A 21211-nucleotide genomic window follows, 5' to 3' on the forward strand; every position below is an offset into this window, starting at 1 on the left:
CGCAATACTCAACATATATTTGCTCTGATACCCTTTGTATAACTTCTAACCTCAAGCTATTTACACAGACTGGGAGTTAATCCAGTGGTTAGAGTTGTCAATTAACAACTTTTCTGTGACATGCCTTGCCAAGAGGCTAAAAAACAAAGAATCCAAATGTTTTTGAAGAGAAAACACCAGTCCTTTGAGCATTCCTTCTTTTTCAAAAAAATGTTACAAAAATGAAATAAAGTGCTTACAAAAAAAAATAAACATGATAGTCTAAATCTTTTTGTTCTGCAATAAACGATCCACTCGAGCCAATACATTTTTCAATGTTAAATAAAAACAAAGTCCAAAACAAGAAAACTGGCCAAGATGCAAATATGGAAATTGCAAGTGAAATAAATTGCAAATGTGAAAATTAAAATACATCACAGTGCTTATATTAAAACGCATTACCTACATCCACAAAACGGTTTTGAATCATTGTTACATTTCCACAGAATAAGTAGTCTGTCTAAACAATTCAGTCTGAAAAAAATTAACATTCAAGATCCTATATTCGGACACAGTATAAGACCATGTGCAACATTCCACAACAAAGAAAAAGGTTTCTCAGTCCCAAGGATTAATCAGTAGTCCTCACATGTGCACAGAAATGTAAACATTGATAAAAGAAATCAATCGTAACCCCATTAAATGGCACAATGGGGTGACGCTTTACGCCAGTTGATTATTGATTATCACTACAGCCTGAGGGGTTGTACATATCAAGCTCTCTGTTAAAGTCCGATGTTCAGTGTAAATGCATAGAGATCAATACTACTGTATGACCAGCATCTGCCCTGATGCTAGCGGGAGAAGGGCGAGATCATTATGGAGCAAAAGAAAAATTATCCCACATTTTTTAAAACAAACAATGCAGCAGGAATGTGACAGAATATTTCTAAAGCCATGAAAGGAGGAGCAGAAATAAAATGGCATCTGCCAATAACACAAGCCCCACCTCCACCAGAAGTGATTTGATTTGTGTGATTACATGGGAAACCTGTAGAAATTGAACAGCCTGATGAACTGGAGTGTTAACATTACAGCAGTGAAATAATTTGATGAATTAAATAAATACTAATTTAACAACACGCACACATAACTACTGAGTAAGGAATATGGGCGATACAGTTAAACTGCAGGGTACCATAAATGGCAGACCAAAAAGATTCCAGTGTTCAGGACTGAAAATAAAAGAAACTGTCTGACTGCTCATAGGCACAACATTGCAAACCATCTTTCAAGTAATTAAGGAAAACAATAAAAGCACTTGTACAAAAATGAATGCAAAGAGGAATTCAGTTTAGGAAGGGAAATGCTGGAAGTATTGACAAATGAATTGTAAAGACATTAAAAAAATTATCCAATAGTAAGCAGTAGACAAAAAAACAGAGTGCTAGATTAATTTGTAGATGAAAACATTACCAAATTAGGCAAACCATTAAATAAACAAGTACGCATGGGTCCGGTCTGGGTATGACTAACCATAACCATCCATTCTCCTTTTAAACAGCCAGCAATACAATATTTTAACTTGTATGTAAAACAAGTCTCAAAACTTCATGACACCAGTGAAATGTCCTATGGATAAACAATAAAAACCCTTTTTGTGTTTATGTCTTCTTTTCATTCCTTCTGTCGAAAATGTCAAAAACACTAGCTGCATTTAAATTGCTTTGAAATGATTTAAAATAATCATACAGCATGTAAACAATGAATGCTGGTAAAACAAAAACAAAATAAATATAAATTGAACCGAAACTGACAGACATTAAACCACGTATTCGATTTACACTACTTCATGACACATGATTCTTTGCCAAAGTTCAAAAATATCCCTACTTCGTCTCCCTGTGTGTGCGTTTGGATTCAGGTGTGTGAATCCAGTACAAGCACCTTGCACTCTCGCTTGGCAATTTTGTCGAGTGACAAGATGTTCCTGTCTGGAGGGAGGTACAGCGGCCGTCCAACAGGAGAGCCCACGGGAGGGGTGATGGCCCTGCGCTCCATAACACTGCCTGTCCTGTAAGACACAAACAAACATGAACATAGACATCGACCTGTGCTGCATAAATGAGACGGTCATGATTTAACAAAGAAATCTGGATGTACCAGTTATAGGCTATTTCAGAGTTCCCGCCTATGAGAAGGTTCTAAATCAGTACAGAACATTGTAGTGTTTTTTTAAAACAAGTGTTTACTATTTAAATATTGTTTACAATGTAATTTATTCCTGTGATCAGTACTCCAGTCTTCAGTGTCACATGATCCTTCAGAAATTCATTCTAATATGTGGTGCTTAAGAAACATTTCTTATTATTATTAGTGTTTAAAACTGCTATAAATATATATACACACACATACATACATTAAAAATACATAATATACATAAATATATATATACATACATATGAAGAGTTCAGATGCAAAAAACTCTAAGTGCCATCTGAAATTTTCTTCTAAAATTAGCATTTTTGTCAGGCCTCTATGTTTAAGTTCACTTATTTCACTTTAATGGTAATGAAAATAACCTAGTCATTGCCATTAAAGTGAACCTACACACAGTAGCCTGAGGAAAAAAAACTAATTTTAGAAGAAAATTTCAAACAGCACTTAGAAGTCACACATATATGTGTGTGTGTGTGTGTGTGTGTGTGTTTTCTTTCAAGATATTTTGATAAATAACAAGTTAAAATGAACAGAAATTATTTGACAAAATAGCAAAGTCTTAAGTACTGTCACTTTTTATCAATTCAATGCCTTTTTGCTGAAGAAAAGCATTCATTTCTCTTAAAAAACTTACTGAACCCAACCTTTTGAACAGTGGTGTATACTGTCACTGCACTAAGAAAAAACAATTAAAACTGATTCAATTATTAACTGAATTTATTGAAAACATGTTGGTTGGCAGTGGATCTTTAAAGTAGATGTCCAGTAAAATCAAACCTTTAAAATGATTTTAAAATATTTTAATTACTATTAAAATGGCGGTCAAAAGAAAATATTTTTAATCCAAACAGAATAGAAATATATATATTAAAAAAAAAGAAATGTACTGCTATATTAAATTGTTAAACATATTTAATTCAAATATAGTGTGTATAGTGTATGTGAGAGAGAAACTGTAAGATTGTACCGTATTTACATCAAGTGAAATAAATGAAGACCATCAGTGTGTGTGTGTGTGTGTGTGTGTGTATGTTTGTGCGCATGTTTAACGCTATACCTTGTGAGGTGAAACTTTGATGGTTGCTGGTGAGAAAAGGACTGAGAGCGGCCCAGACTGAGACTGGCCTGATGTCGGTCAAGAATATCTCTGACCGCTGGACTCGAAGGACTGTTCTTGCGGGACAAAGGACGAGCATCAGGGGGAGGGTTGGACACGGACGCTGTGAACTGTAGCTTTAGTTTCATGTGCTGACTCAACTAAAGACAGAGAATAGAATAGCCGATACTGAGGTGTGCAGATCCAGTTATGTATCTCATTGGTTTTTATGAAGGAAGTGAAATAAAATACTGAATTGCTCACACACACACTTATTTACTTTTTACCTCAAAAAGACCTGCTCGCAGTATCTGGAAAGCCACACTGACGGAAATTGTACTGCCTTTTCGACAGTAACCCAGGTTACTAAGAGGAGAATGACACACCACTGCATTAACTGCAGGATCTTCTTTCTGTCCACGACCTGAGAAGAAGAAGGATTAAAAACCACGGGGACATACAACAGAAAGCATTAAACACAGACACATCAGGCACATTGAGATGTGCTGCTCATGCAAGATATGCAGGTTCTAATCTGACCCTGGTTATGTCCTAATCTTCACCTCACCATCATTTCCTGTTCTCTCTGCAATTTCCTTATCAATAAAATAGCAAAATATCCTAAAAAAAAAAAAAAATAAGAAGCATAAAAAAGAAGCCAAAAGCTACAATAACATTAAATATTTTATTCATAAAGACATTAAAAAAAAATCTAATTTGAATTAGTTTGAAAGTGTTATTGTCTGTCTGCAATGCAGTCAATATACAGTCTGGATTCTTTTACTCATACGTGTTTGATGTGCTAAGCCTGCCATTAGTAGCATTACATTACAGATACTCACAAACACAGCTCTAGCCTCAAACTCTGTGTTATCTACATCTACAAGCATTAACCACACCCCTTATGAGCAAATAACATTAAGCAACTTTTGCCTTTGCTCTGCACTTTGCTTTTACCAGGCCCGTCTCTGATAGCGTGGCAACACTTTTTTTTCCAGGGCTGCGATATTTTTTTTTCTCAACTTCACAAACAACACTTTTTTACTGATTGGCAAACTCTCACTGCTTAACATACTCTCACCTCTTCTGCTATATTTCCTCCACTTTGTTTGAACATTCTTCTTGACATTATTTTTGAACATGATCCAAGAAGTCTTTCTCCTCCCTCTTCAAACCAGTTTTGTTAATGTGTAATAAAACTAAAACTATTAAAACATTGCATTTGTTAATTGCAATAAAGCTTAAATAAAATGTAAACTATTTATTATAAAATTAGAAATGGTGCCTAACTGATAAAAAAGCAACAAATCACATAAAAAAATAATATTTTAAAATAAAATTATATTGAAACAATTATAATGAAATTATAATGAAAACTGAAAATATAAAAATAAAAGCCAACAATATAATATTACATAAATAATATTAAAATAACATATCCTAGACTTAATCATATACCTACTAGCAGGAGCATTTCTAGCCTTTCATAAGTACTGATCCCTCATCAAAAAAAGTGTTATTTGATATTGATATGGATATATAGATATAAATTGTCTTTACCTGCAGTACAAAATCAGTCACAAGCTGCCTGCCCAGTAAACTGCTTTACAGCTGACAAACTGATGTTTCCTACAATAGACTGCAGGTAAAATATCCGCCTCCTCCTCCACTGTCTCTGACTCAAAAAATATCCCATTACACTATGAGAAACCTCTGCAAAGGATTCAGTGCTTGAATGAACTGTCCATATGAATCAAACTGAATCACGGACAATTTCAGACCTTTTAGCAAATCTTATTTGTGTTCTGGCATCACTAATTCTGATGCTTAACAGCTGATAGAGATCACTCAACATGATTTCTGAAATATTATCAGAGAAAATGATTTTTGGGTGTTACGTGTTAATATGTTAAAGCGGTCACACTAATCAATTCAACAACCATGCAGCTCCATGTACCCATCTGTTCTTAAAATTAAGGCACTTGCTTTTATTATTTTACTCATCCTCACCTTCAGGCGTCCAGACTAGTCGGACTGCCAGGAAGTCCTGCAAGTTGTTCAGAAGGGTGTATCGCACCCGGAAATGCTCACGAGCCTTGACAGCACTGGGGCAGCTGGCGGTCATAATGAAGCGCGGACGGTCCAGTCTCACACTAGGGAGACTATAGTGAGTGTAGATAGAGTTGGTGAAGGGCAATTTAGAAGTGGACCACTGTAAGACTGCAACTAATGGCACCTCTAGTCCCTGTTGTAGAAAGAAACATAAACTTTCATTACTACTATTTAATTTTTAAATACATTTATATCATCAATTTTTTTAATTATTGCAAAGAAGACAAATGACTGTGGGATACATATTTGTAGCCTGTTATCACACAAAATATAATGACAGCCCACCTCATTTGAATCATCTTGTGGCTGGTTATTGAGCTGCAGCTGGAAGAGAAAGTTCTGCTCCTCTAGAGCACTGAGCATGCTGGGAAGGTGACTGGACTCACTGTCCATTCTGTAAAATGATGCCATGGCTACTTCTCCTGACTGATGACTGAAGCCAATAAACAATGAGATAAACAGCAATACAAACTCTCTCAGATTCATCTGGCAAGGGTAAAATATAAATGCATGTAATATCAAAACATTCAAAACTAAAAACTGTAATTTATTATTAATGGATGGCATATTTAAAAATAAAATCCTTGTGCATGATTGTATTTTCCCTGTGAGCTAACAAGAATAACAATGACATTTGCATTTCCTCAAGGAAATAGCAGTGCTGTTTTATACAGTTTGTTTTTGGGCTTTGATTCTGTATTTTAAAAAATAGTGTGAATAAATGGTTCAATGTATTCCAAGAGATCAAAGTGAATCAAAATTGGGTATGCATCGATTTTAATAAAGCATTTAAATATTATTTTGACATCATCATGATCAGTCACTTTTTAAATGCTGAACATTCTACAACTTTTCAAAATTTAGTGTCAAATTTCTTTTAAAAAATTACACATAATGTTTTCTCTTACCAAACGTTGTCCACCAGCAGCACTGAGCCATCTGGCATCATTGGTAAGTATGAAGCATTAAAGTTGGGAATGATTTTGACATCACGCACACACACTTCCTCTTGAGAACTCCCATTTAACACTGAAACAATCAAATGTTCAAACATACATAAACAGGGTGTCTATCACATAAAGATACAGGAAACCACAAACATAAGAGACGGTACATGCACTTCAACACTACAGAACTACTGCCTACTTATGCACAAATTATGTCTACTGATGTGCTCACACTATAGCAGCGGAGACAAAATCTATGTTTGAAGCTTTCCAGCCATGAAGCAGCTGAATGAAACCGAACCATGTACAAGTCCTATGTTTTCCCCATAAATGCATTAAATCTTTTTGAGAGTAGTTGAGAGATTTAAAGAAAAGACAGCCTAATAAAGCCATATAAACATATCCAAGCATCCTCCCTTGAAGACTGGTTGGGTAGATATGGGCAATCATTACTTCTATAATAATGTATGAATGTCTTTTTTCACTCACTTACATTAGGACCATTAAGGACAAATTCACAAGATAGCCTTTTAGGTAGGAGATTTTAGGGAGAATCACAGGGATTAGGGATTTTAATGAGAATCACAGTTACACTGACAATTAAAACACCAGCATGCCTTCAAAAGTTTAGGGTTGGTAATATAATGTTTTTGTTTAATCTTACCAAGGCTACATTTATTTGAATAAAACTAAAGTAAAAATGCTAATACTTTGAGAATATATTACAATTTGTAATGTCTGTTTTTTTTATTTCAATATATATTTTAAAATGTAATTTATTCTTGTGATGTCAAAGGGAATTTTTTAGCAGCCATTACTACATTCTTTAGTGTTACATGATCTGGTGCTCGAATAACATTGCTTGACTGTTTTCAACACTGATAATAATAAGCAGCTTAATATTTTTCTGGAAACCCTGATACAATCCCCCAGGACTTTTTGATCAATAGACATTTTAAAAGAGCAGCATTTATTTGAATAATATTATAAATATCTGTAACATTATAAATGTCTGTAATGTCATTTACGACCAATTTAATACATCCTTGCTGAAAAAATGTATTATTTCTTTAACAAAAACTTAATGACCCCAAACTTTTGAATAGTAGTGTTTATATATATCATTTGTGCTTATAAAATGTGACCCTGGACCACAAAACCAGTCTTAAGTGACACGCGTATATTGTGGCAATAGCCAACAATACATTTGGTCAAAATTATATTGATTTTCCTTTTATGCCAAAAATCATTAGGATATTAAGTAAAGATCATGTTGCATGAAGATATTTTGTAAATTTCCTACTGTAGGAAATATATATCAAAACTTAATTTTTGATTAGTAATGTGTTGCTAAGAACTTCATTTGGACAACTTTAAAGGCCAATTTCTCACTATTTTTTTTTTTTGCACCTTCAGATTCCAGATTTTCAAATAGTTGTATCTCAGCCAAATATTGTCCTATTGTCCTAACAAACCATGCATCAATGGAAAGGTTTTTTATTCAGCTTTCAGGTGATGTATAAATCTTAATTAAAAAAAAAATTACCCTTATGACTGATTTTGTGGTCCAGGGTCACAAATGTGAAGAAAAGCTAGAAATAGGACTGACATTACCTTTGAGGACAGTTAAGTGTCTCCCTGAGACTGTCATTTGTTGACACTTTACAGTCGGAGGGGGCAGGACATTAAGTGTGGTGCTGACTGTTAGCAAGCAAGAGAAAACAAGACCAATTTAAAACAAATTCCTAAACAGCATTGGTTTCTAAAAAAAAGTGACACAGCATGAAAAACTTAAATCTAAAAACAAGACATTGACACTTACAAGAACAGCAGATAAAGAAATGAAGAGAGGAGAAATAATGAAAGGAAAGCATTGGCGATGATGTGATGAGCGAAAAAGGTAGATCCCTGAGGTCCTAAATCAATAATGACAACATGCAGTATTGTGATGAAGGAAGGAAGAGCTCACCCTGCGCTTTGAAGGTGTTTAGATCCTGGCGAAATGTTTGGCAGGGGCTCTTTTGTTGGAAAATGCTGAGGTAGCCATGCTCTTGGATCTCAGCTTTCTCCTCTTCTTGCTTCCACACAGTTACAATTATCTGCATTGAGGTAACACACATACATTCATAATGTATCAGAGCAACACATGCAACATGATATATTATGAGCACTGGTGTCTGATTTTATCTACATTTCTTGCACACACACTCACACTGCTTGGCATTGGAACCTTGCAAAACTTGTACAACTAATCAGCAACACAGTTGTGTGTAAAGAAATGCATTCCTTCCTGTTCTATTAATACTAATGCCACCATACCAATATCAACTGAAAATATACAACCATATGCTTGAATACAAGAAACACAGAACACAAAAACAAATACACATCAGTCATACCTTCACTTTGAGAGTGTTGACAGGAAGCTTATCCAGGGACACTGTCAGGGGGAAGATGACTTCATCACTTAAAACAACTGGCTCATCCACAGGAGACTGAAAAAAACATAAAGTGCATGTCTGCAAAAAGTAGTAACTCAATCAAAACATTTAACTCATGCTTCAAAACATAGTTATTGTGTCAGTGATTTGGCCAGTGGCACCAAAACACATGCAATTTGCTTAAATTCAAATTGAAATTCAAATTTAATGTGAACAAGAAATTGTTCAGACATCTGAACTTATTGCTTTGAGAAAAAAAAAATAATTTGAGAATTAAGCCAAAGCAACTGAGGCAAAGGTGTAATGTGCATTTAGGAGCACAACGTATGCTAGGCTCACTCTGTTTTTGTAATTAGAGTTAATATAATAATAATTGTTGTTGTTATTGTTGTTATAATTATTAGATTAGGTTCCTTAAACACCAGTGTGAATATAATGTGGACTGAGCCACTATCACAACTAAGAAGAGGTTTGGGTCTACATTAAAGTTCAGATACAAAAACACAACAAACCACTTACTAAAAAAGATATTTCTGTTGCTTTACAGCAGAATTTGAATTTGTCTCATATTTGAAGTAGTTTGCGTCACTGATTCTGTTATTTGCCTGTTTAATACTGTGAAGCTGCTTTGAAACAATCTGTATTGTATAAAGCGCTATATAAATAAAGGTGACTTGACTTGATCTGTTTAGTTGCATGTCATGTGACTATTAACCAACATCAGAGAACATGTGATGTGTTATTGTATTATTGGAAAAATTAACTTAAAACCTCAGGGAGTACTTCAAGCAAATATATTTTGTCTAAGGAGTCCTGCTGACAAAAAAAAAAAAAAAGTTTACGAACACCTGTTGTAGAGTTTGTTCTTGTACTTCAGAATCAATATCAAAGCCATACAACCTTGGCCTACAGATGAGTATCATAACTCCGTAATGTCTGACTTCTGAAACTGGATTGGTGCATTTAAAAACATTTACACTACTGGGTGTGTGACTATGTGACTAGCAAGAAAGCAGTGCAAATAGGAGACTAAGCCCTCATTTCACAAAGTGGTATGGACCTCTTTTTAAAAAATTAACCGCCTTGCTCTGCTTCTTATGAGAATTTTGCAACAGGAAAAAACACAGAAGCATTAAATGACACCTTGGTGGGCTGTCACAATTTTGTTAGGTGTGGAAAATGTGTCCTAAACTCTTGATTTAAACTCTTGACTTTATTACAATGACCATATTTAATTCTCCAGATGTCATTTACAAACTGCAGATGGTATTTTTCTCTTAAATAGTTTCTGTATGCTGGGCTGGGGTATACAGAAATTTGAGAGAATACGGGTAGCAAGCAGGTCCAGCTTCTGAGAAAAATACTGAAAAAGAGTTCCTGAAGATACTCAGGTCAAATAGGGATAAAACCTCTCTTAGTATCAAACCCAACTTAATTTTGATCTAAATATAGCAGAATGCTGTTAGAAGACCTCAAGGTAAATGTTTCTGTTTTTTACATGTAACTTTCGTGGTCGACAAATTATAAAATGATAAAAAAAAGCAAAAATAAAAAGCTGATGCTCAACCATCTGTAGAGAAGGTTCAATAATAAAGAATCCAAATTCTAAACTTCAGAGTTAAAGTGCAACAATCGGATGTCTGATGAAGACCTTAAAGTTAGCTAAATCATCACTGTGTTTAAAGAAATAAACTTCCTATATTTGTGGAGTAAGTGATGAACTTTTCTTCTTAAGTTTGAAATTAAATATAGGAATTATATGACTTTAATCTTCATCCCCTTTTAAAGTTTAAAGTTTTACATTTACCCAGCACTTGTTTGCTTCAGAAGTGGTTATGGGTTTTTACTTTATCTGTGCTGATTCATGAACATCTGTGTTTGTTGACTAACGTTTGATTGCTTCACACTGAAGCTGACTGTTTATCTTCTGTCTAGCTCTTTTTTGTCTGTTTTTCTCCATCTCATACTACAAATATCAATAAACAGGACATCATTTGGACATCAGATGTTTGGAGTCTTCATCTAAATGTCTTTTTCTAGAAGATGTTTGGAGTCTTCATCTTATGTAACTTAATATCCTATAATTTAATTATATTTCTCAAAAGTGCTGTTCATTTCTTTTTGTATAAAATCTTCTTTAGCTAACAAAAACTTCCTGAGTGCACCTGTAAGGGTTAAAGTCAGGACTGTTATAGAAATACACCGCATGAAAGACACATGGTAGCATTCTGGCCAGAATACTAAAACAGGAAGTCCTTTCCATTACTGGGACTATCCTCAATTATAACTTGAAAGAGACTGTTCTGTATGGTTGCCAGCCATAAGAAAAGGCAAACATCTCTCTAACAGTACAACAGGAAATATCAACACTTCCGTGTTGTTATCATCAAATATATTTGCATGCATAGCAGTGAACTTTAACTGTACAAGGAACAGCTAGACTACAGTGTTTGTTTAAGCACCTGTACAGGAGCCTTGCGGAATTCCCTCACGCCGTTGCCGGGGTTGTTGTGAATGAGGAGAGGCTTGCATTCCCTGAAGCCCCGGTACCTCGGGCCCCCTCGACCAGCGCAGCCCACCTCCGCAGCATCACCATCGTCCGTATCCTCCACACACTCGTCCCCGCTGCTGTGGTAGTCGTGATACAGAGGCTGTGTCCGCTGCCGGTTGTCGCCGGGGCTAACGCTGGCCACGGCGCAGAGAGAGCCGGCCAGCTCCCTCCACGAGCGACTGCTGTGATGCTCCGAGCCGCTGCCGTCAGACCCTGACACCGACGCGACGCTCTGAGAGCGCAAAACCAGCAGAAAGCGCACGGTTTCCCCGAGGTAAAGGTGACTGCGACGCGGAAGCGTGCGGTATTTGGCCGGGTCCGACAGGTCTGAGATGGGGACGGCCGGGAAATACATAAAGTACTCGCATTGCGATTCCATCATTAACACCATGACCATCACAGCGCGCTGCAAGCAGACATACAGCGACGGTATTCGGTTAGCCTGAGCAGCCCGCAAACAACTCTCCCATTCAAACAAGAATCTCGAAATTAAACGAGACCGTTTTACCTTTCACCTCGCTAAATATCACGGTTTCCCAGACTGAAGGAAAATTACATTCATCCTATTTTGTCCCATTTCGGTTGACTGCCAGTTGACGTATACAATACATTCAAGTGCGCTATATGACAGGCACGCTTGTCGAGTTAAGATGGAGTAGAGCTGGATAATAACTAGGCGTGAATAGTCGCTTGTCGAGAAAGGTAAACAATTGGCTCGTGTTATATTATTATTTCCAACAAAATAACGTAATTATATTTGCCATGCATGGGGAAAAGCTGCTTTGCATCTACGTTTAAATGTAAAAAAAACGAGCCAATGAAGATAGTAACATGGTAAATATGGTTAAACCTGTGTTCTTATTGAGAAAACTATAGCTTTAGATTTGACTTCATAAAATCCACTCTTTTTTATCATGCATTTTACCCATTCCTTTATGTCAATAAATGCTAAACTATAATTTATTGTAGCTTATTTCATTAAAGGCAACTCATATTAAATTTACTGATTTTAATGTTTGCATACTGAACTTTGAATCATGTCATTCAAAACTGAATAAAGTTGTAGCTGTTTGAGAGTATTACATACATGTGCTAATTGTGTTTCTGTTTGCAGGCTAAAGGTCACAGCGAGTGCCCGTGTAAAGACACATGCAAACTTACAGTTCCAGTCCCTATTTCCATTGTGTTTAACTTTGTATATCCAACATGCATCCTGTAGAAGCGATCTAATCTCATTCAGTACTGAGATCCTGAGGTGCATGATAAGAACATCTATCTATTACAAAACATCAGAAACAAATCCATCACATGTAAAAGTTTTATTTTACTACATACAAGTAAACCGAAATCAGGTTCATCACACGCAAATATCTACAGAGGTTTCCCCATATATTCAAGTAACAGAGAAAAATAATAAATATGGTAAACAGGTTTGAAAAAACTTAACATAAACATCACGTGGATTGCATTATAGTCTTAAAAGTGCAGAAGAGAATGAATGTAAATGATTTTAATTATCCTGCTCAAATAAAACTGACTGATACTGACTTGCAGATTGTGTTGTAAGAGAACTGCTGCATTCTTCTTATTTGGAGAGCACACTTTTAATTAAACTACTACCCATTTCTTTTCCTTCCCTTATGAGATGATCGTTGACGCAGACCTTAGGCTGCATTTGCACCTTTGCACTCCATCTGAATTAATTTTTTTGGTCAACGAATGTAATGAAAAACTGTGCCAATTGTTGATATATATCAAGAGTCCAAGAAACATCAGTACCTCTTTGGTTTATCTTTAAATTGCAGTCCCACAGTTAATCTATCTAAGGAGTCATGAAGACACTGAACCAACTGATTTGTATGACACACAGGTATTACAGCACAATATTGCCAGACTCATTAGAGCTTTCTCTAAAATGAGATGAACAAATGTAAAAGCTATACATCTCAAGCTTAACAGGAAATCAATGCTTAAATTCAATTTACTGTGAATTTCTTCAAACACGATTCACAGTAATAGCATTATTGTTTTCTTTTTAATGGAAGAAACATTAAATCTGCCGACAGCAACGTTTATAAAGAGAAAAAAGGTATGATCAAAATGAATAATTATCTTGGATCATTGACTTTCAAATTATATTTAAAATATAATACATGTTCTATTACTTCATATTCACTGTAAACAAAATTTCATAGTTGTTTTTTAAAATCTGAATTTAAATCATTTAACTGTTTTTTATTTTATTTTTTTTTATCTCCATCAATAACCATTTAATGTGAGTTGCAAACACAGAAGCCACTGTGAACAGAAAAAAGTGAAAGATAAAGACTGTTAATTAACTGGCAATAGCACAATCCAAACTAGAATACAATGGGGTATTAAAATGCAAGTCAAATTATGCAGTTGTTTATCAATTACACAAGGAAATGATTGCTAACTATAGCCATGCATATAAATTCTAACTATACAATAAACAATGCACATGAATAGGCACGCAACAGTGACCAAACTAGTGTTTTCTTCATTTCAATACCGTCTGCCTTAGAACAATGGAAATAAATTCATTGGTAAGTTTAGATGTCATCTTGCTCTGTGCATTGAAATCTGCATATAAAAAGCTGGCTGTTCATATATGGGGCAATTCGCACAGTGCATTCCAGTCAAATTTCTACACTACGTTTTCTCAGCACTCACAATAAGAGGAAAAAACATTTTAGTTTGAGAGTATAAATGCAGAAGATACAGAGAAATTTATACAAAGCATAATAAATACAGCAAGCTTTGATAGTAAAGCACTGCTTCACAAAGGTAATAACTGTAAGGCAAAATAACCATTGAGTTTTGGAATTTCAGGTGGAACGTCATTTAAACGTCTATGACAGGCCTCAGTAATTACAGCATTTACCATGCCAATGAACATTCACCATCTACTGATTTTTTTATTATTATTTTTTTTTTTAGATTTGATGTTTATTCAAAACTTCAAAATAAAAAGCGAAAATATCAACCTCTAGTAAACATCAATAAGTAAACAGATTGTTATAGGAAGTGCAATGGCCAATCACTGAAGGTTGGTAAATACAAATCTACAGCCCATTTTGCCCTGTATGAATGGTCATATTATTTCACAGTGTTAAAAACTGGAGATGTTGTTCTCACAGAACCATGCGAGTCGTATTAGCTTATAATGTGTCACTAAAAAATGTGTGTGGCATAGAAATCAAAACTTTACAATGAATTCCTCACTTCCACACTGTCAAGATTCCTGTTGAGCAATTACCTATATAATTGGATATAAAATTAAATTCCAGCAACTCTGAAGAGTACCACTGTTTGAATCTTGTGTGCCAGACAATGAAGGGTCTGTGATTGCACTTTTGTTGAATTTCATCATGCAGCAAATTGATATCCATTGTGTCTTAGTACTATAATCAAATTAAAAATTAGCATTTCCAATATCATTTCATTATTTCACTGGATGCACAAGCCTACCTTAGTGACACTGGATGTACAGCAGCACTAACATTTAGAAGTTTGGGATAGGCTATACTTTTTTAAAGTCTTGTTTTCACAAAGGAAGCATTTATTTGATCAAAAATACAGTAAAACGGTTATTTGAAATACTGTTTTCTATTGTATTATATTTTATAATGTAATTTATACCTGCAATGGCAAAGCTGAGCTTTCAGCAGTTATTACTCCAGTTTTCAATTTCATATGAACATTTTTTCAAGATTCTTTGAGTTCAAAAGAACATATTTTATTTGAAATAGAAATATTTTATATCATAATGAATGTCTTTACTGTTACTTATTTAATTTAATGCATCCCTGCTGAATGAAATTGTTACGCTCTTTCAAAAAGAATTTTATTGACCTCAAACTTTTGAAGGCTAATGTACCAAAGATACTTTGCCTATTTAAAAGTGGGCTTTTAGCAGTATGTTTGAAACACTGCAACATCTTACATAATGTGCACTGCTAAGTTTTTTTTGTAACATACCATGGATCATCATGGACAGGGAAGCAGCATTTTCTCACTTCTCCCCAATATCAAACTCAAGACAGTAAGTCTGTGCATTTAGCCTCCACATGGCACGCTTGTACCATTATATCACCCCAACCAATGCAATGTACTCACAGACCTCTTCTTCACTTTGAAACTCTGTGTTGTGTAAAATAAGAGTGTAGAAGGGCAAGATGGAGGAAGAAAGAGACTATGACAAAGTAGTGTGTTGTATGTCTTGGATATCCCTTCTCCTCTAGTAGTGCAGCACAGAGGCCTGTCGAGCCAAAATGGGTCAGAACTACTGACCTTGAGGCAAAAAGGTGCAACTAGCTCACTATCTAAGCCTTACTTTTGAATCAACCTGCTCTAATGATTGATTCCGAAACAGAATGGTCCCATCCCAGTCCTTCTCCACCAACCTCTTTCCCCCACGGTCTTCATCCCTGAGTATTGAGGGCTCCCTCTTTACTGGAAGCCCTCCAGCGGCTGGGGGTTGTTGGGCTCGAGGGAACTGCCGAAGATCCAGCAAGTGTTTGAGAGCTGGTATCGTGCTGATCATGCGTAGGCAAGCTTCCCACGTGGCGTTGTCTAGTCCCGACTGCAACTCGTAACCCAAGATCTTCACTAATCCACTCTGGAAAGGGCGGATGGTCTTGTCCCGGATGCGACTGGCCTCTATGGGGCGGCCACCATCACGCAAGCAGATGCGAGTGAGAACCTCCCGTTTGGTCCTAAGCAGGGCCATCTCAGACTCCATCCTACTACGCCCGAAGCGCTCTACGTCCTGCCAGAAAGTGAGATTAAAAGCTTGGTAAAGGTGCCAGTCTAGTGCATTCCATTCACGTAATTTCAATCTTTGCTTGTCTGTTAATGCCAAAGGAGCTGGAGCTGCAGCCTTGCCCACCCATCCTGATCTTCCACTGGGCATTTGCTGCCTGGCGTTCAGGCTAAAAGAGACCACAGCATCTAGTGGCCAGCAAAGTGCGTGACGGAGCAGCACCATAGATTGGTCGAAGTACTCTGAGATAAGGATGAGCTTGAAGTTCCGACGCACTGCTGCCACACCGCGCTTGACCAGCGCGAGGCTGAAGTTGGAGGTATGATCCAGACCAAAATCATACCACATCAGGTTGCGGGCATAATGGTTGTTTCGGAGTCTGGGGTCATAGTACTTATAGGGGTTGTCTGCAAATTCACCCAGTCCTTTGGCACGCCTGAAGGCAGGGGCAACATTTTTATAGTAGGCATAGGAGGATTCAGCTAGTGCCACAGGGTCTCGAAGGATGGAAAAATAGAAAGTGTCAGCTGGCATGACCTTTTCAACCTGCAACGAAAGTAAAAAAGCGAATCATATTACAAAAAGAAACAACTTTAATCATGAAACTGAAATCAAATATTGAATTTAAATGTTCATAGGAGATTTCTATAACTTTTCTGCTTAGGTTTCTGTTTAAAAAAATAAAGAGGCATCAATCAAAAGAATCTGATTATAAAATAACTTGCATGATTATTTGGTTTTTATAATTAATGAAAACATAAATATACTTAATCGGATTTACGCTTTTTGATGCTCAAACTGATTTTCACCAGAAAAACTATTTTAATACTAAAGAAGTAAATCGATTTTTATTGCTTGGACCCCTAAATAATTTATCAAATCTCTATAACCAGAGAGTGATTTTCAAAAGATCTTTTTGAGAAAATGCCAGCTATCATGTGATGTACCTCTGGTTTGTTGAATCGCATATGATTTCCCATAATGTCAAATTCTGCCACATGAGGGCCTCTGTATCCTTTCACCCTCTGGGCGATAAAGGGAAGTGGGTAGCCAAATTGGTACCCCACAGGCAGGGCAAATTTAAGGCCCCGCTCCTCTCCAAAGCGATAGAGCAAATTGAGAACGGTGCTGCTTGCTGTCTTGTGAGTCTTCAGGAACATGATGTGGGTGTGGGGCTGGCAAGACCCCAGAGAGTCCCCTTGGGAATTCTCAGAGGGAAGAGCGTAGAGGGAGTGAGGTCTCTCTGGCTGCATCCAGCTAATATGCAGAAAGAACAAATTATGATGTAAAAATGGTAACGAGAACAAAAATGAATCTCCCGTTCCACTCAATATACTAAGAAAAATTACAAGATGGAGAGTGAAATGAACAAAAGAAATTAAACAAGACAAAAAGGCCTGCCAAGTTACAGATAATTAAACAAGAGTGATAATTGGGATAAAGTGATTAAGGAAGTAGAGAATAAACAACTTCAAAGAGAATGGCTGAGAATAGATTAGCCTCAAATAATGAATTCAGTGATATTCTGAGAATGTGACATGAATATCATCACTTATTATTGCTAGGAGGGACATTATATATTATTAGAATAAATAAAACAAGAATACCACTACAGATACTCGTGACTAGTTAAATTCTTTTTCTTAAAGGGATCGTTAAAAGGGATCACTTCAAACCTGTATGACTTACTTTTCAGAATTAAGTCTTACAGGTTTGGAGCAGCATTAAAATGAGTAAATGATAACAGATGTTACGGGGGGGCTGTGGGGGTGGTAACCTGTTTAGGTGAGAACTGAATTTCTTTCTCAGAAAAGCAAGCCACAAAAGCTTTTTAAAGTGGTTTACTAAAGCATTATAAGTTTTTTACAGCTGGAAATAATCTAGAAACATTTAAGCCACATAATTTATTAACGCTGAGTGTTAAATGACAAAAATATGTAACCAAGCAATGCGCTGTATAAGAATCCAGTACAAGATAACAAGACAAAGGAATGAAGACAGGAATGACAGCATTTTCTTACCTCTTGTTGAAGATGACTCCCAGAAGTTGTCCCGCAAAAGCGATGACAACAAATACCAGAAGTGCTTTCCATACGGGCCCCAACCGATAACATCCCAGCCACCGCATTCTCCTATGACCAAGAGAAAGGAGGGTTAGCCTCAGTTATGAAATTGTGCAGCACAGAAAGAAAGTGAGATGTTCATTAATAGAGCATGAAATCATAAAAGACCAACAACAACAACAAAAAAAAAAACATTAAAGGATAAGAATGTGAGCATGTGAAGAGTGAAACGTGCAAGAAAGGAGAAGCCATAATTGGAAACACAAAAGGTACATTATGAAAAAGTGTAGTGTCTGAAAATGAAAGACAAGCGATGTGACAGGAAAAAAGAAGAGACAAACAGACAGGTGTATCTGCTGTCAGATCAAATCCACATATATAATAAAACACACAAAAAGCTTGAAGGCTGTTATCAGAAACTCTTTCCGTGCCTCTATTATACATCAGCAACCCAGACTCTCTGCCACACAGGCTTTCATCAAAGCGAACAGACTTTTGTCCAATGCTTTTTGCAAACTATGTTTGCATTAAAACGGCTATAAGAGGAAAGTTAAACAGGCAGAAGAGATGCAAAAAGGCCTGTCTCAATACGCTTGCCTTGTCTTGCTAAAAAGGGTGTTACAGAATTCGCTCAGACAAAGACAGAAAGCCGCTGTCTTAAATCTTACCGAGCTGACCGTCTGAAAACCATGATAAAACCCGGCCGGTATCACTATAGATCGGCGCTTGGTAACAGCAGCCACGGTGCATCTCGGCCAATGCCTTTTAAATCTGCTCGACGGCGTCTGTGTAATGGAAGTGCTCTCTCCGCGCATCCATGGTCCGACACCAGAACGCCTGCACGACTGCAGTCAACTGCGTTAGATTTCCAGTTTGCTTGAGATGCGTGTGCGATCAGCTTCTCGAAGACTCGAAAACCAGTAGCTTTATACGGAGAAAAGAGACTGCTTTGTGTTTTTGGATGAATGTGGGCGGGTGTTTAGGGACCAGTCTACCGCTATGTGAGTCGAAGCCTGACGTCAGATCGCCTCTTTGCTTAGCACTACAGATTCTCTGAAGGGATGCGCGCGGACGTGATTATTATTAAAAGTAAACAGCACATCCATCACTTTAGACGTGAGATTTCCACGGTTACTCCCCGATGTCCTATTTCCTTTTTATATAACATTATGAGAAGTACACATGCAATGTTTTTTATTGTAAGATACACAATTATTACATATTAATTGCATATAATTAACTTGGTATGTAAAGTAGGCTATATGATTTGAACACATCAAGTGTTTCGATAACTTTTCGTACTCCTATGATCTACTTTGCTTAAACTTAAGGCCGTTTTATTTACTAAGGGAGTTCGGCAGCATCATTATATGTGGAACTTACTGTATGTTCCTCCCTATTGTAAAGCAGTAAAAGCGGCAGAGCATACTAATGGCTGTGTTCATCAACAACTTCAACGTTCACCCATTGCACCTGTCTTCATACTGGGGGATTTCAACCATTGAAAATTGGAATTGCCACTGCCTGGATTTGAGCAATAGCCTATGTCAAGTGTGCCGCAAGAGACAAAAGAATTTTAGATAGAATGTCAAAAGGGCCTATATAGCAAAATCAAGACCCCCACTAGCAAATTCAGACCACAATACAATGCATCTAATTCCAACATATAAGACAGTTTTAAAAAGTCCTTAAAGGGGTCATATGATGCTGCTAAAAAGAACATTATTTTATGTATTTGGTGTAATGAAATGTGTTTATGCGGTTTAAGGTTAAAAAAAAACAAATTATTTTCCACATACTATACATTATTGTGTCTCCTCTATGCCCCGCCTTCTGAAAAGCGTTGATTTTCACAAAGCTCATCGCTCTAAAAAGCGAGGTGTGCTCTGATTGGCCAGCTATCCAACGCGTTGTAATTGGCCAAATGCCTCAAGCGTGAGACAGAAAATGTTACGGTGCGGCAGGCAGATTCTACAACCACATGTAACGCCCCCGGGCTGGACTCCACTTCGTCCACGGTGAAAGCTCATTCAGCGATCCACAGTGCAAAGTTGATGTATTTCCTCAGCGACCAGCACGGATCAGCTACAGGCATGATGAAGCGGATATCGTCCATCTGGGCGGCGTTATGCAAATCTTCCCACATACTGACGTAGAGATGTTGGGGCATGTTAGAACAAGCTATTTCAGGGGGGCGTGGACGAGTGTTAATTTTATAAAGAATATCTATTTGGATTTGAGACTTTAGTCTTTGTAACTTCTTTATTCACCAAGAGCTTGTAACACTCCAAAGAGAAAGATTTTGAAAATTTGAAATCGCATCATATGACCCCTTTAAAAATGTTTTTGTGTGGTCTGAAAATAGCATTGTATCCTTAAAGGGATGTTTTTTCATGTAGTGATTGGAATGTATTTAATAGTGTTGACCTGGATGAAACAACTGAAGTGGTAACTGATTACGTAAATTTCTGTACTGACAATGTGATCACTAAAAAATGAGTCACTATCTATTCAAATAATAAAGTGCATATCACTAAAGAGATAAAGCACTGTATTAATAGGAAAAAAGCTGCTTTTAGAAGGCATGATCGTGTTCAAATTGTGCAGAAACAACTGAATCAGCTACTAAGATGCACTAGGATAAAATAAAAAAATATTTTAGAAGAAAATTTTTATCAAGCTCGATTAAAAGTATAATTAATATGCAACCAGCTAGGAAGATGTTAGCCACGATTGATGATACACAAAAAGCAGGTGATTTGAATGGGTTCCTCTTGAAGTTTGATACTCAAAATTTTGATCTAGAATGTAAAATGGAGCTGAGTTATATATCTGCTGCTGACTTGGGGGATAATAGGTTGTTGATTAATTGTGACCAGGTTCAATCACTATTTAAACAGATGTGTTCGAAAGAATCTGCTGGTCCTGATGGCATCTTGTCCTTTTTATTAAAAGTCTGTGCAGAGGAATTGTCACCTGTATGGTGCTCTATATTTCAAAGGTCTATTGATGCTAA

The 21211-nt window shown here is 36.6% G+C and overlaps 2 protein-coding genes across 3 annotated transcripts; both read right to left on the minus strand.

Moving 5' to 3' along the window:
* Window positions 1–296: 296 nt before the first annotated feature.
* Window positions 297–12012, minus strand: trappc14 (trafficking protein particle complex subunit 14). 2 transcript variants are annotated; one of them, XM_019106724.2, is made up of 11 exons: window positions 11855–12012; window positions 11258–11752; window positions 8754–8849; window positions 8324–8453; window positions 7969–8055; window positions 6316–6436; window positions 5693–5840; window positions 5306–5540; window positions 3583–3719; window positions 3257–3456; window positions 297–2053 (listed from the first exon to the last, which is right to left on the minus strand). In XM_019106724.2, exons 2-11 carry the CDS (start codon window positions 11741–11743, stop codon window positions 1900–1902), a joined length of 1794 nt encoding a protein of 597 aa, XP_018962269.2. In that variant the 5' UTR covers window positions 11744–11752; window positions 11855–12012; the 3' UTR covers window positions 297–1899. The 2 variants fall into 2 exon arrangements, with proteins under 2 accessions (XP_018962269.2, XP_018962268.2); XM_019106723.2 differs by having other exon boundaries at window positions 11258–11994.
* Window positions 12013–15072: 3060 nt separating this feature from the next.
* LOC109092990 (galactose-3-O-sulfotransferase 2-like) lies at window positions 15073–19317 on the minus strand. The gene is made up of 4 exons (XM_019106722.2): window positions 18864–19317; window positions 18154–18264; window positions 17080–17389; window positions 15073–16678 (listed from the first exon to the last, which is right to left on the minus strand). Exons 1-4 carry the CDS (start codon window positions 18884–18886, stop codon window positions 15689–15691), a joined length of 1434 nt encoding a protein of 477 aa, XP_018962267.2. The 5' UTR covers window positions 18887–19317; the 3' UTR covers window positions 15073–15688.
* Between the last annotated feature and the right edge of the window lie 1894 nt (window positions 19318–21211).

Source organism: Cyprinus carpio, chromosome B7 (genome assembly GCF_018340385.1).
Source record: "Cyprinus carpio isolate SPL01 chromosome B7, ASM1834038v1, whole genome shotgun sequence".
NCBI lineage: Eukaryota > Metazoa > Chordata > Actinopteri > Cypriniformes > Cyprinidae > Cyprinus > Cyprinus carpio.

Coding starts and splice junctions, on each gene's coding strand:
- LOC109092990 (XM_019106722.2), bottom strand. CDS start 18,886: ATGGTTTTCAGACGGTCAGCTCG. Junction 18,265..18,863: donor GTTTTCAGACGGTCAGCTCG/GTAAGATTTAAG, acceptor TCTTGGTCATAG/GAGAATGCGGTGGCTGGGAT. Junction 17,390..18,153: donor GGAGTCATCTTCAACAAGAG/GTAAGAAAATGC, acceptor TCTGCATATTAG/CTGGATGCAGCCAGAGAGAC.
- trappc14 (XM_019106724.2), bottom strand. CDS start 11,743: ATGGTCATGGTGTTAATGATGGAATCGCAATGCGAGTACTTTATGTAT. Junction 5,841..6,315: donor CTGCTGGTGGACAACGTTTG/GTAAGAGAAAAC, acceptor TATTGGCTTCAG/TCATCAGTCAGGAGAAGTAG. Junction 3,720..5,305: donor ACTAGTCTGGACGCCTGAAG/GTGAGGATGAGT, acceptor TCTTCTTCTCAG/GTCGTGGACAGAAAGAAGAT.